This window comes from Hyaena hyaena, unplaced genomic scaffold (assembly GCF_003009895.1).
Source record: "Hyaena hyaena isolate Hyena2069 unplaced genomic scaffold, ASM300989v1 scaffold_150, whole genome shotgun sequence".
NCBI classification, from domain to species: domain Eukaryota; kingdom Metazoa; phylum Chordata; class Mammalia; order Carnivora; family Hyaenidae; genus Hyaena; species Hyaena hyaena.
In genome coordinates, this window is record NW_024080782.1 from 684,256 (window position 1) to 700,609 (window position 16,354).

General features: G+C 35.3%; 1 protein-coding gene across 6 annotated transcripts in view; it reads right to left on the minus strand.

The window, feature by feature from the left end:
- Positions 1-16,354, minus strand: part of KIAA1328 (KIAA1328 ortholog) — a 332,193-nt gene that overhangs the window by 112,037 nt on the left and 203,802 nt on the right. For 5 of the 6 annotated variants that reach the window (XM_039238958.1, XM_039238962.1, XM_039238961.1 and 2 more), the window contains 2 exons: positions 10,360-11,033; positions 2,016-2,123 (listed from right to left, as the gene is read on the minus strand). In XM_039238958.1, the coding sequence (XP_039094889.1) occupies positions 2,016-2,123; positions 10,360-11,033 (782 nt within the window). The remainder of the gene's footprint in view (positions 1-2,015; positions 2,124-10,359; positions 11,034-16,354) is intronic. The other variant, XM_039238959.1, reaches the window with a different exon arrangement.

Here is a 16,354-nt window from a genome sequence, read left to right on the forward strand (position 1 = left end):
GAAATACCATATGATTTCACTAATATGTGGAATTTAAGAAACAAAACAAATGAAAAGAAAAAATAAGTAAATAAACTCCCAAACAGACTCTGAAGTATAGAGAATAAACAGAGGGTTACCAGAAGGGAGCTAGGTGGGAGGATGGGTGAAATAGGTGACAGGGATTAAGAGTACGCTTATATTTTTTAAAATTCTTTTAAATATTTTTTTTAAAAATTTATTTCTGAAAGAGAGAGAATGAGACAGTGTGAGCAAGGGAGGGGCAGAGAGAGGGAGACACAGAATCTGAAACAGGCTCCAGGCTCTGAGCTAGCTGTCAGCACAGAGCCTGACGCAGGGCCCAACCCACAAACCTTGAGATCATGACCTGAGCTGAAGTCGGAGGCTTAACTGACTGAGCCACTCAGGCACTCCAAGAATATGCTTATCTTGACAAGTACTGAGTATTGTACAGAATTTTTGAATCAATATACTGTATACCTGAAACTAATATAAGGAGCACAGAGGCACTGAGAGTTCTCAATTTCTTTTTTAATGGCTTTCAGCTGAAGGTTGGTCTTAAAGAACCAGAGGACAGAATCTGAGCTGACCAAAGCACCTGAAAAGGGAAAAATCCCAGAGAGGGCAGCGAGAGAGAGTGAAAGCCTCAGATTCTGCGTCATAACCCTGCCAGTTCGGGCTGACCACTGAACTACCAGTGAATGAGGCAGACTCAAGCATCCATCCCAGTTAAAGTTAAAAAAACTCAGCAGTGATTTTCACTGTTACACAAGGGAGATAGAGCTTGGAATTTGAATTCAGTCAAGTTAACTGCTTGCTAAACACAAAAAAATGAACATTGTATAGAGGACTATACAATTGAATTCTAGAGTCATTCACAATACCAGGAAACAATAAAAAAACTGCGAAATGTATAAAGGAAAACATGACCAATACTCAAGATTAAAGCTGATCAATGGAGACAAGCCCCAAGATGATCCAGGTGTTAGAGACAAGCATTTTAAAGGAAAAATATGTTTGTAATGAATAAAATAGGAAATTTCAACAGAGAAATAGAAGTTTTAACAAAGATACAAATGGAAATTCTAAAACTGAAAAATCCAATATCTAATTTAAAAAAATCATTCTATGGGCTTAACAGCAGATTGGAAATAACAGAAGAGTTGATGAACTTGAGAACAGATCAATGGAAATTATCCACGATGAAGAATAAAGGAAAAAAAGATTCTAAAAGTTAGCAGAGAGTCAGGGACTTCAGTAAAGATCTAATATACCTGTAAATGAAATACAGAAGGAATGAAGTAAGAGAATAGGTAAAAAAAAATTTTTTGAACAAATAATGGCCCCAAATTCTTCAAATTTCATGAAAAGAATTCTCAAACATAGCTTTGATGGAGAAAACTGATTTAAATTTTATGGAAATCAACTGGGCCATGTGAATCAAGAATCTTAAAAGTACTGATATGAACTTTGAGTTTGTAGTTCCATTTATAGGAATCCATACCAAAGACATAGGTAAAAATAAAAACTTATTCTATAAATATTCTTTAAGGAATAATTTATAACAGCAAAATCTTATATTATTCAATAGTAGGCTAATAGATAAATATTGAGCAATACTTGCCATACAATAAATATTTGTTGAATGAATTAACATTAACTTTTCATAAAATAAATTATGACATCAGAAAATACGTTACAGTGAAAAAAGCAAAAATTAAAATTCTGCATAAATATAATCTCTATTACTCAAAACAGAATATATTATTATAAAAAAAGATAGAAAGAGGCAGAGGCTCAAAGTATCATCTCTGAATGGTAGGATCATGAATGATTTTTATTCTTTATACTTTTCTATATTTTTAAAAACTTTATGAGAACGTATTTATTCATATTATCAGAAAACTGGACTTACATAAAGCTGTAAAAACATACTAAACATAAGCTTAATGTTTGTGTCTTAGTATCTATATCCTACATGTTCTTGCTTTCACCCACCCATAACTCAGGTTTACCTTGGTCCAGAGTCTTCCCCATTCATATGCAGATTGAGTCCTTGGGCTTTAGTAAACTCTTTAGCGGCAATGAGTTCTCTTGTCTTAAATACAGCTTGATTTCTTAACCTGAAAAAAAATTTAGAGACTTTCTAATCCTGTGGAACCTAAGTAACTGAATGGTAACTCTTGGAAGACCATATGCCTTCAGCTAGACCTCAAACAATTGTTTTCAAATTAAAACTTGATCTGTTGGAGTGCCTGGGTGGCTCAGTTGAGCATCTGACTGTGGCTCAGGTCATGAGTTTGAGCTCTGTGCTGACAGCTCAGAGCCTGGGGCCTGCTTGGGATTCTGTGTCTTCTTTCTCTCTGTCCCTCCTCCACTCATGCTCTGTCTCTGCGTCTTTCAAAAATAAAATAAAACATTAAAAAAAAACCCTCAATCTGTCAAAATAAATGGGCACTTCCTAAGTAAATATGATGTAAATAAAAGAAACACAAATCAGTTTTACAGGAACTTAAATTTTCTTATTTACAGAGGAGTTGGAGAAGACTGAGTTGGTCAGAAGATCATTTAAAACCCTAACATTACAGATTCTTTAGGAGTACTTTAACTTTCTTTGTTAGAAATTTCAAGTTTCTTTCTATTCATTCCCAAGCAAGTGTATTTTGATTATCGGAGTCTTAATGGGAATTCTAGTAACACTAGAAGGCAAATATTTCTCATATTGCCAATTCAAAGAGCTGGGGCTATGCCTCACTGAGCAACCTGTTTCTTAAGATCACAGAAACTGGAAGAAATTCTATCTAGTAATGGTAACTAGCCCCATCCTCCATGTGCTTAGGAGAGAAGGCAGCTAAAGAAATTAGCATGTTCTACCAGAGTCTGGACGACAATTAACCACTGGCACCTTTTCTACCCATATATGACCCTTTTCTACCCATTTTCTAAGTTTTTTAGAATAATTCTCTGGTTCATTTTTAGAAATGAAATCTGTAGAAGTATATTCTTTAACTATGAAATAAAACCATGAAGAGGTGAAAATATTATTAAAATGACATTATAATTTCCATCATTGTTAAAGACATTCTTATAACTGCAACTAATTATGCACAGTAATAAACAAAGAAAAATATGTAGGGGCTCCTGGATGGCTCAGTTGGCTAAATGTCCAACTCTTGGTTTTAGCTCAGGTTATGATCTCAGTTTGTGAGATTGAGCCCCACCTGGGGCTCTGAGCTGATAGCATGGAGCCTGCTTGGGATTCTCTCTCTCTCTCCCTCTCTCTCTGTCCCTCTCACACTCTCTGTCTCAAAAATAAATAAACATTGACCAAAAAAAAAGTAGATTAGTTACCCTCTAGGAACTTAGAATTTTATAATAATATTTTGTAGTAACACATAGGTAGGTAGGTAAATGCAGAAAGCAGAGAAGCTATACTTCTATCAGACAAAGTAGACAAATCAAAAATTATAAAAAGAGACAAAATCACTACATAATAATAAAAAGGTTGATTCATCAAGATATTAGCAAAAAAAAAAAAAAGGAGAGAGGATATTAGCAATTATAAATATATGTGTACCTAAGGCCAACAGCACCTAAATTTATTAAGCAAATACTAACATATATGAAGGGAGAAACAGACAATTCAATAACAGCAGATTGCTTCAATACCCTACTTTCAACAAGATCATCTAGATATTAAAGACAGATCATCCAGATATTAAAGAAACGCTAGACTTGAACTATACTTTATATAAAATAGAACAGACATATACAGAACATACCATCCAATACTAGCAGTACACATATTTTTTTCAGGTATACACAGAACATTTTCCAAGACAGATCATGTTAGATCACAAAACAATTCTTAGCAAATTTAATAAGACTGAAATCATACCTTTTCCAAACACAATGTTATAAAACTAGAAGTCAGTAATAGAAGAAAACAGAAAAATTCATAATAAGTGGAAATTAAACAACACATTTTTGAACAACCGGTGAGTCAAAGAAGAAATCAACAGGGACACCAAGAAATATCTTGAAACAAATGAAAATAGAAACATAACATACCAAAATTTATGAAATGCAGCATAAACAGTTCTAAGAGGGAAGTTTACAGACATAAATGTCTACATTAAGAAAAAAGAAAGATCTCGGGGTGCCTGGGTGGCTCAGTTGGTTAAACATGTGACTTCGGCTTAGATTGTGATTTCGCGGTTCCTAAGTTTGAGCTCTGCATCGGGTTCTGTGCTGATGGCTCAGAGCCTGGAGTCTGCTTGGGATTCTGTGTCTCTCTCTCTATCTGCCCCTTCCCCACACACAGTCTATCTTTCTCTGTCTGTCAAAAATAAACAGTAAAAAATTTAAAAGAAGAAAAAAATTGAGATCTCTAATAAACAACCTATAATTATACCTCAAGGAACTATAAAAAAGAAGAACAAACCACCAGAGTTAGGCCAGAGTTAGGTGAACGGAGGTAATAACAATGGCCAGAGCAGATATAAGAGACTAAAAAATAATAGAAAGGATTACTGAAACTAAAAGCTGGTTTTTTGAAAGGATAAAATAAATAACAAACTTTTAGACTAAGAAGAAAGAGAGGACTCAATAAAAGTAGAAACGAAAGAGAAGACATTATAACTGATACCACAGAAACACAAAGGGTCATAAGAGGCTACTACAAATAATTATATGCCAAAATATTGGATAATCCAGAAAAAATGATAAATTCCTAGAAGTATACAACCTACCAAATGGAATCATGAAGACTGATTAAACCAGTGAGCAAAACCTTATTGACAAAGAAATATCCGGGACTGGATTCGCTGGTGAATTCTACCAAACATTTTAAGAAGAATTAATACAAATCTTCCTCAAACTCTTCCAAAAAATTGAATAGGCAGAAACACTCCCAAAGCCATTGTATAAAGCAGAATTATCCTAATACCAAAGCCAGTTAAGGACACCACAAGAAAAAAAAAATAGGTCAATAACTCTAATTAGTATAGAAAGGGAAAAAAATCTCAAAATACTATCAAATGGAATTTACCACATTAATAGAAGAAAAATAAAAATCATATGATCATCTCAATAAATGCAGAAAAAGCATTTGGTACAATCCAACATCTTTTCATGATAATAGCTCTCAAGAAATTTAGTCTAGAAAGAACATAACATAATCAAGGGCCATATATCACAAGACCACTACTAACATCATATTTAATGGTTAAAGTTTAGAAACTTTTCCTTTAAGATCAGGGACAAGCCAAGGATCCCCCCTCTTGCCACTTTTATTCTACATACTGAAAGTACCAGCCAGAGCAATTAAGCAAGAAAAGCAAATAAAAGATGCCCCAATCAGAAAAGAAAAGTAAAATTTTCTGTTTGCAGATGACACAATCTTATGTATAAAAAACAATGAAGATGCCATCAAACAACTGTTAGAACTAAAGAACAAATTCACTAAAAGTGCAGGATACAAAAATCAACATACAAAAATCAGATGAACTTCTATACACTAACAATGAACTACCTAAAAAATAAATTAATATATGAATCCCATTTACAGTTGCACAAGCATAATACACTAGAAATAGAAAACTATCTGAAAACAATACACTTAGAATAAATTTAACCAAGGAGGTTAAAACTACACAAAAACTATAAGACATTGTTGGAAGAAACTGAGGAAAACATAAATACATGGAAAAATGTCTTGTGTTCATGGATTGGAAGAATTACTTTTGTTAAAATGCCCATACTACCAACAGTGATCTACAGGTTGAATGCAATCCTTATCAATATTCCATTGGAATTTTGCACAGAATTAGAAAAATCAAGTCTAAGATTTATATGGAACCAAAAAGACCCCAAATAGCCAAAGTAATCCTGAGAAAGAACAAAGCTGGAGGCATCACACTTCCTAGTTTCAAATAATACAAAGCTATCACAGTCAAAACAGTGATGGTTTACAAACAGGCATAAAGATCAATAGAATAGAATAGAAAGCCCAGAAATAAACTTGAGCAGATACAGTCAGCTAATTTTTGCTCAGTATACTAAGAATATGCAATGGGGGAGCCTGGGTGGCTCAGTTGGTTATGCGTCTGACTTCAGCTCAGGTCATGATCTCACGGTTCATGGGTTCAAGTCCCGTGTCAGGCTCTGTGCTGACAGCTAGTTCAGAGCCTGGAGCCTCTTCAGATTCTGTATCTCCCTCCCTCTCTGACCCTCCCCTGCTCACACGGTTTCTCTCTCTCTCAGAAATAAATAAAAAACATTAAAAAAAAAAAAAGAATACGCAATGGGGAGGGATAGTCTCTTCAATAAATGGTGTTGGGAAAATTGATATCCACGTGCAAAAGAATGAAAAATTGAACTGGATTAAAGACTTAAATGTAAGACCTAAAACTGTAAAACTACTAGAAGAAAACAGAGAAAAACTCCTTGACATTAGTCTTGGCAATGATTTTTTGGATTTGACACCAAAAGCTCAGGCAAAACTAGTAAAAATAAGTGGGACCACATCAAGATAAAAGGTTTCTGCACAGTAAAAGAAATAAATTATAAAAATGAAAAGGCAACCTATGGAATGACAGAGGCACTGAGAAGACATTTTTCCAAAGAAGACAGATAAGTTGACTAGCAGGTACATGAAAAGTTGCTCGACATCACTAATTGTCAGTGACATGCAAATCAAAACTACAGTGAGATATTGCTTCACACCTGTTAGATTGGCTTTGAGCAAAAGGATAAAAAAATAACAAATGTTGGGCAGGATATGGAGAAAAGTGTATTCCTATACACTGTTGGTGAGAATGTAAATTGGTACAGCCATTATGAAAAACAGTATGGAGGTTTCTCAAAAAAAAAAAGAAAAAAAACCCCAACAAACGTAAAAGCAGAACTACTATATGATCCCATAATCTTACTTCTTGGTATCTTTTCAAAGGAAATGAAGTTAGTATCTTGAAGAGATATCTGCACTTCCACGTTCACTGTAGCATTACTCATAATGGAAACAACCTGAGTGTCTGTTACCACATGAACGGAAAAAAAGATATATATAAATATATATATTATTCAGCCATGAGAAAGACAGAAATCCTGACTTTTGTAACACCATGGATGAACCTAGAGGAACATTATATTAAATGAACACACGAATATACCAAAATATGTAAGACATAGTTAAAACAGTGCTGAGAGGGAAATTTATAGCACTAAATGCTTCCACCAGAAAAGAAGAAAAGTCTCCAATTAATAATCTAAGCTCCCACCTTAAGAAATTTAAAAATACAAGAGCAAGATAAATCCTATAAAAGCGGAAGGAAGAAAATAATAAAAAACTTAATGAAATTAATAAATGAAACCAAGATTACCTTGGTACCAAAATTAGACAAAGACAGTACAAAAAAACAAAACAAAACAAAACAAAACAAAACAGAAAAATACAGACGAAAATTCTTCATCAATACTGGTGCAATGCCCCTAACAAATTAGTAAATGGAATTTGGTAATATATAAAAAGTATTTTACACTATGACCAAATGGGACTTATTCCAAGAGTGTAATACTAGGTCAATATTAAAAAATAAACAAATACAACCCAACATGTTAGCAGGCTAAATTTAAAAAAATCACAGGATCACCTTAACTGATTCATAAACAGAATTTGAGAAAATTCAACAAACATTCATGATAAAAACTTTATGTAATCTATAAGGAGAAAAGTGATAAATTAAACTTTATCAAAATAAAAATCGCTTTTGCTCTGTGAAAGATCCTTTTAAGTAAGATTAAACAGACAAGCTGCAGAATAGGAGAAAATGTTTGTAATCCACCTATTTAAGAGAGGATGTATTTAGCATATATAAAAAGCTCTCAAAATTCAGCAAACTTCAAGCAATCCAATTAGAATATAGACAAAATATAATAAAGAGACAATTTACCCAAAAAGATGGAAGAAGAGCAAATAAGCAAATGAAAAGATTTTCAACGTCACTAGCCTTAGGGAAATACAAGTTAAGACCACAGTGAAATATCACAACACACAGATTAGAATAGGCAAAATAAAAATTTGTGACAATTCCAAATGCTGGTAAGAATGTGGAGAAACAATCCCTTATATGTTGCTGGTGAGGACATATTTTATACTAAATGTGGTATAAGCGAAGTATATATTTAATTTTTTAAAACTAATATACACTTATACGATCTAGCAATCACACTCCTAATTTTTATTTGTAGAAATGAAAACCTTAGTCCACACCAAAACTTGTATAAAAATGCACATAGCAGCTCTCCTCATAATAGGCAAAGAACCAAGCTGTCCTTCAATAGATAAATGGTTAAACAGATCATGGTACAACCATATCACGGATTACTACTCCAAAATCAAAAGGTACAGCATATGTTACAACCTAGATGGATCTCAAGAACATTATATACTGAGTGAAAAAAGTCAACATAGGAAGTTCATATACTGTATAATCTCACTTATATAACAATTTCAAAATGCAAAAGTTATAGAAATAAACAACAGATTAGTGGTTTCCAAGGGTTAAGGATGGTGAGGGAAGAAGAGGGTGGACAACTCAAACAGGATAGTAAAAAGGAAACCTTGGTGTTGTTGAAATAGTTCCATAGTTTGATTGTTGTGATGGTTACACTAGTCTACACGTGGTAAAATGGCATGGAACTAGACACATACACTATACCAATGCCAACTTACTAATTTTGATATTGTACATAAGATACAGCCATTGGGAGACACTGGGAGGACATCTCTGTACTATTTATGCAACTTCCTGTTAATCTATAATTATTTGAAAATAAAAAGTTTAAGAGCACCTGCGTGGCTCAGTAGGTTAAATGTCCGACTTCGGCTCAGGTCATGATCTTACAGTTTGTGAGTTTGAGTCCTGCATCAGGCTCTGTGCTGACAGCCCAGAGCCTGGAGCCTGATTCGCATTCTGTGTCTGCCTCTCCCCAACTCACCACACACACTCTCTCTCTCTCTCTCAAAAATAAATAAACATAAAAAAATAGAAAAGAAAAAGTTTAAAATAGCTCTATAAATATGGATAAACTTTTACAATTTATGCATATACAAAGCTTGATGAAAACCTGTTTCATAGTGCTCTCATCTAAGCTAGGATGACCAAGAGAACAATAAAGACTTTATTGTCATTATGCAGCATTATTTCAATAAATGGTGCTGTTCAAATGAACATGAAACCTATTCTAAAACTATCCATTCTCTCCTTCTGGACTATGCCCTCTTTGATGACCACGTTTGATTCATCTCTCTATCCTAAGTGCCTAGAACCATTTCTCACATACCATAGGCATTCAATAAATGTTAGTGAAATAAAGTTCCCAAGAGAGACTAGATATTGATTAAAGGATTGGAGATTGGGGTCATCAAACTGAAGCAATCTTTTGGCCTTTGGTGAAAATCTTGTTATAAGAACCTTCATTTTCAGTTATATTAAGAACCTCTAGCTTTCAACAGTGAAGAATAGAACTGTCCGATCATGAAGAAAGAGAAAGAGCACTTCTGGTTCCAAGTATTACACTAAAGGAAAGATTTTGAGATGGAACTCTCAAAGATATTAGAATCAAAAAAATATTGAGCAGAATCTGTGAGAGAAAATTAACTCTAAGAAGTAAAAGAAAATGACATTTGTACTATGTGTCTGTATAGGATGTATGTGTCTGCATAGAATGTATACCAAAGGGAAATGGTAAGTTTGATCAGGAAGGAAATGGCAGGGACAGATCTACAAGCACTTCCGTATGAAAGCTTGTAATTTATTATTTATTTATTTTGAGAGAGCGAGAATAGTTTAAATGTGGATAAGTTTATAGAAATTGGTTATTGAACAGGTTATGCTTCATGATGAGAAAAAGTTGAATTTAGAAGGCTCTTATCATTTGTTACATGTTATATTATGGTGGATAGACATAAATATGGAGTGATGACACTTAATCACTCTGATTCACAATCTGATTCCACATTTTTACTTAATGCCTAATAGTCTCTACAATGACCTCAAACAGCAGCGGATTTTGTGTAATAATATCTTCTAAAAATATTCTTTTTAGAATCCAGCAAAAGTCACAATGGACTATGCAGAGGTAGATATTCTAGGCTAACATTTGAGAAGATGGGGTAATGTTCCAAGTCTTCCAAAGAAGATCATGGAATTTACTTAGTTGTCATAGTTAGCAGGCTTCTTGAGGAAGCCAAGATCCAGGGAACCTCTGCGCCTTTGCAACTTTATATTAGCACAATAGTCTTTTTACTCTGAGTTCTCCAAGCTAGACATTGCTGAGAGAACAGGGAAGACTCACCAATTATAATCCAGTCGAGACTGATGAAGCTGCTGCTGTTTTAAGAGAAGCTTTGTCTCCTGCTGTGTCAGCAGATGCTGAAGGCGCTCTTTTTCAATTTCCAGCTCCATCTTCTGAAGCATAAGTTGGTGCCTTCTATTTTCTGAGAGTTGCTTTTTGACATCAGTTTCACTAGACTGCTGTGCCCCTTGACCATGCAACAGGGATGTCCAGGAAATCCCACAATTACTGCATGATTCCAGATGTGTTTTGGAATATTGAGGGGCCATTTGCGTAGGCTGACTTTCATGAACATGGTCTTCATTTTCAGAAAGTCTATGACCACAACACTGACTGGATGAAGTAGGCTTCAGGTGTTGGCATTCTTTCATCTTCAATTCCACTGGTAGGGCTTTCTCTGTAGGAACTGCATCTACTAGTTTTCTCCCAGGAGATCCATAATCACATGTCCTGGTCTCTACTGGCACCCTGTCTAGATCCTTTTTGGGGTAATGAAAGTCTGCTGGTTTCAAAGAATTATTCCTAAACTCAACAAGGGATTCTGAAGCAGAGTTCTGGATTGCAGACATAGGCCTCTGCTTGGTTTGATAGCGGGTTTGTGATTTGGCTACACTCAAGTAGGAGCCATCCAATTCCCCAGCTGAAGACTGAAGAGTGCTTTTCCTATTGGACACCTAAAGGGAACCACAAGATCATTTGTCAAATAAGAGCACACTGAAAGGGGTTCTTTTGACTTTACAGAATCAGGGGTTCTTTTGACTTTACAGAAAACAAAGCTCTTGTTTTGTCTTCTTAAATAATAAATGATTGCATTCACATTGCTCAACAGACATGTGCCACAAAGCTAAACTCATTTTCAAACAATCTACATTTCAGTAAATCCATAAGGAAGAGAAAAAGAAAGTGCTGCTATTTGCTGCTTAAGCAAGATGCCAGGAGTTGCAAGTTAACGAGTTTTATACAGAATCAATTTTGAGAAGAGGCAAAAGCATTAAACGTTAAGGTCCTAAAATGTTTACTGTTAAATACTAAGCCAAGAAATCCACTCAGCCACCTTAAATACCCTTTGAAATGCCCTTTGATTGTCCACTACACACAATGAGATTTGATGTAAAACAGTTCATCTTATACTGAACAGGATGTTAGTTACCACTAGAAATTTGATGAGTTTTTATAAATATCTTTAGAACACACAGATAAAACCAAGCACTTTCCAAAAAATATGATTCTAATCAAAAGCAGTTATTTAAATACAAAACATATTTAATTTCAGCTATAAACATAAGTGATTTTTCAATTAAGCTGTTCGAGTGATTATAGCCTGGTAGAACTCAGGCAGAAAGGAAGCAGTTGCAAATTACCTTTGGCAGGCCAATAGTGGGAGCTTTCCCAGCATTTTAGCCTCACGCCTGTTCTATCAGGGAGAGCAAAACTTAGCTTAAGAGTCTCTAACTTTAGCATGTATCAGAATTACCTGGAAGAACTGTCAAATGTGAATCTCTGGGCATCATCCCTAGAGTTTCCAATTCAGTAAGCCTGGAGCTGAGTTAGAGAGCTGTGTTTTTAACAAGTTGCCAGGTAATGCTGATGCTGCTAATCTGGGACCACACTTTGAGAACCACTGGTCTCATGGGACATCTGACTCTTCCTGTGTCCCTCTTGTAGGACTGTTTTGGTAACCCTGGCCTCATCCAGGTAATCCTGGATAATTTCCTCATCTCAAGATCCTTAACTTAATCACATCTATAAAGTCTCTTGTGATACAAAATTCTTTGTGTCATATAAAGAGACTTTCACAGGTTCCAGGAATTAGGACGTTGGGGGGCCATTATTCCGTCTACCACAACTTCTTTTTAAATAGAACTAACTCATAAACAGTTAAAAATGATTATCTTATTCTAGAGACGTGGAATAAATGAATAATTGCGATCCCTAGCAGAAGAGATAGAAAAAAAAATCCCACCAATTTACCTTGCAATAGTTGAAAATGATGATCTGATTGATAAAAAATGTCACCAGATATACAATACCACCATGTTTCCTATATTCTTTTTTCTTAATATATTTTTTAAATGTTTATTTATTTATTTTGAGAGAGAGAGAAAGGGAGGGGAAGAGAGAATCCTGAGCAGGCCCCAAGCTTGGCTCAGAGCCCAACTCAGGCTCAACCCCATGACTGTGAGATCATGACCCAGGTCAAAACCAAGATGCTTAACCGACTGAGCCACCCAGGCATCCATGTTTCCTATCTTCTGATAAAAGAGGGCTACTGCAATGATTCTTAAGGCTTTGAGTTTCTCAAGCAATACTAAAGGAGTTCTATTCAAATGAAAATGAGCCACATCTATGAAGAAGACTTGGTCCTCTTCAAAGAAAACACACAATCCTTTACACTGAGCAGATGACACACAGAGTGGATTGCAAGCTACAGAGAAGAAACTAGTCCTGGAGCAAAATTTATGATAAACTACCTCAGAAAAAAAATTAACCATATTTTACAACTAAAGGGAAACTCTAGTCCACATTAATCTCCCCTACTCTGAACTTCTGTAGCACTTACTGTCAAAACAAATATTTAACATTTATCATCTGCTACTTTGTATGGTAAGCTATATTTTTATAGAATTATATTATATTTAAAAAATGACAGTGAATTTTTTAAAGGTATGGAAACTTAAATCAACTTTTACATTATCCTATATTTCCTAATCCATAACAATAGCACCTATGTATTATTTTATATTAAGATTTTTGTTCCTTAGCATTATTTACATGTGTGTATGTTTTGGGTACTGATATGGCTGATACTTATGTTAATGGTACTGATTTCTAAATTATTCATAAATGTCACATATTTGGAATATTTAACAATATTTTTTGGAAACGTCAGGTAATTGGAATATTAAAAAAATATTTGTTTGGTAGTTAACTTTTTATGTTTATGAGAAGCAGTTTAACTTAATGGTTTTGATGCACACTTTGCTCAAAGAGAACACTGCTTTGCCAATTACTGATGGGTGACTGTGCATGTTGGTAGGCAGACTTCTAAGATGGTCCCCAAGACTCCTGTCCTCTTTGTGTGCCCACATGGTATTATATCCTCACCTTGAATGTGGGTATAACTTGTGAACATGATGAGATATTAATCCCAGTATTATGCTACAGTATATGGCCAAAGGTACATTACAGATTAACTCAGGCTCCTCCTAATCAGTTGACTATGAATTAATAAAAAGGATATTATCTTTTACAGGCCAGACCTAATCAAGTAAGTCCTTTATAAAAGGGTCTGGTACCCTCCCTAAGATCAGAGATTGGCCTTGAAGAAATAAGCTAACATATAATGGGAGGACCAATGAAGGGGGTCATGTGGCAATGACCTCTGGAGCAGAAGGGTTTCTAGCCCACAGCTGGCCAAAATGAGACACCAGGAAACTAAATTCTGCCAACAACCACGTGAGCTTGGAGGGGACCTAGAGCTCCAGATGAGAATGCAGCCCAGCTGTCACCCAGACTGCAGCTTTCTAAGGCCCCAAGCAGAGGACCCAACCAATGTGTGCCTGACAAACAACCCATATAAATGGTGAGATAATGGGGCACTTGTTTGGCTCTGTTGGTTAACCATCTGACTTCAGCTCAGGTCATGATCTCATGGCCTGTGGATTTGAGCCCTTCATCGGGCTCTGTGCTGACAGCTCAGAGTCTGATGCCTGCTTCAGATTCTGTGTCTCCCCCTCTCTCCACCCCTCCCCAACTCACTCTCTGTCTCTGACTCTCTCTCTCTCTCAAAAATCAACATTAAAAAAATTTAAAAAAAAAGAAATGGTGAGATAATAAATGTGTGTTGTATTAAACTAGTAAATTTGTAGTAACTTTTTGCACAGCAATAAAAAAATGAATAAAGCATCTTACTCAACTTGCCTGACCTCAGTTTTCTCATCAGTAAAACAGGGATTAAAGACAGCATCTACCTTAAAACTGAACATGGTGGTCAGACAGATGGGCAGTTACCAAGGGTGCCATTTCATAAGGGTACCATTTCATAAGGGTACCAATTTACAAAAAGGACAAAAAAACCCTTATATTTAACCAAATGTTTTTCAAGGAGAACATTATGGGGTATGTGTGTAGGAGGGTAAGAGGGAAGTGAGATCTCCAAGGGACATGTATGGTTACAACAATTACCTTAAATTGTCTTCTAAAGTGAATGAGTTTGGTTATCCAGCTTTATTTTGCTACAGTGAGGTTTGCAAGTTGGACCAGAGTTGAAATGCTTTAGATAATGGAGAGGTTCTTCATGTTTGTCCTCATACAAAAGATGTCAGTCGTACCCTGACATCTTGCCCTGACTCTTAGGGCTGTTGTGATGGCTGGATGAGATAATTCACACAAAACTCTTTGGATATTGCCTATCTAGTCAGTATTCAAACAATATTTCCTATTATAATTATTACTACTGTTATTGTCATTGATTTCTCTGCTGCAACAATTTTTGACGTAGGGTTATATTTACTTCCTCTGTACGTATAGCACTGAGGCTTGCACATAGTACGTTCTCAATAACGAGGGGCTGGCTATATCAGATAAGTAGAAAAGTCAAGTTGAGGTATTGGTCACAGAAAATTAGAAACAAAAATCAGAATCCATGATTAGGCTGAATTATGTGCTACTAAGGAAGATGAAGAGAGGAGAAATAGAAAACTGCCTGTTAGGATCTGAATATAAGAAATTATTTCATTAGTGAAATGAAGACAAATATTGCCTCTGGGACACGTGAAGTCACAACTGGCCCGAATGAAACAGGTGTGTTTTTCTTTCTCGAGCTGCTGCTCCATACCTTCTATGAGATGTTTACAAATGTAACCTCTTTTAACTAAGGCTTAAACTAACAAATCCCAAACTGCTGTCTCTGGCATATGGGTTTGATATAAATTTTTCAGATACATAACGCTAATTTAGGAACCAATAATTTTTTTAATGGAGGCATAATTTACATATACTAGAATGCACACATCTTAAGTGTACAGCTTGATGAATTTTTACATTTGCATATATCCATGTAATCATCATTACCCCAGAAAGATCCCTTGTGCCCTTTCAACTCAAGCCAACTTCCTCACACTCCCAGAGGTAACCACTATTCTCATTTCTATGACCATAGACTAGTTTTGCCTATGTTTAGCTTCACATAAATGAAATCCTATGGCATGCTACTCTTTTGTGGCTAGCTTCTTATGCTCAACACAAGTTAGAAGGTTTATTTTTGAGAAAGAGAGGACAGAGGATCTGAAGTGGGCTCTGCACTGACAGCAGAAAGAATGTTGTGGGGCTCCAACTCACAAACCAGGATACCATGACCGGAGCTGAAGTTGGTTGCTCAAAAGACTGAGTCACCCAGGTGCCCCATTAAGTTCAACTTAATTTTGAGTTTCTTTTATGTTGCTGTGTGTACTAACAGTTCATTCTTTTTTATTGCTGCATAATGTTTCATTATATGAACATAACAACATTTGTTTATTCATTCTCCTTTTGGATTAGGTTGTTTCTGGTTTAGGGCTATTATGAATAAAGCTGCTAGCAATATTCTTATACAAAGGTTTTTTTTGACATACGTATTTATTTTTCTTGGGCAAGGGTAGGCATATGTTTGCCTTTATTAGAAACAGAGTGGTCATTCTGTTTTACATTTCCATCAGCAAAGTAAGAGTCCCAGTTGCTTCTCATCCACACTAACATTCAATAGTACATTCTTATTCTTAGCCAGTCTGGTGTGTAGTGAAATCTCATTGTGATTTTATTTTGTTTCCCTGATATGTAATAATAATTAATTAACATGCTTATTAGGCATTTGAATATCGTGTTTTGTGATGTGCTCGTTGAAACCAATACACTTAAATAATTCAAAATAATTTTTAAATTTTTAAAAATGTTTGTTTATTTTTGAGAGAGAAAGAATGTGAGTGGGGGAGGGGCAGAGACAGAGGATCCAAAGGCA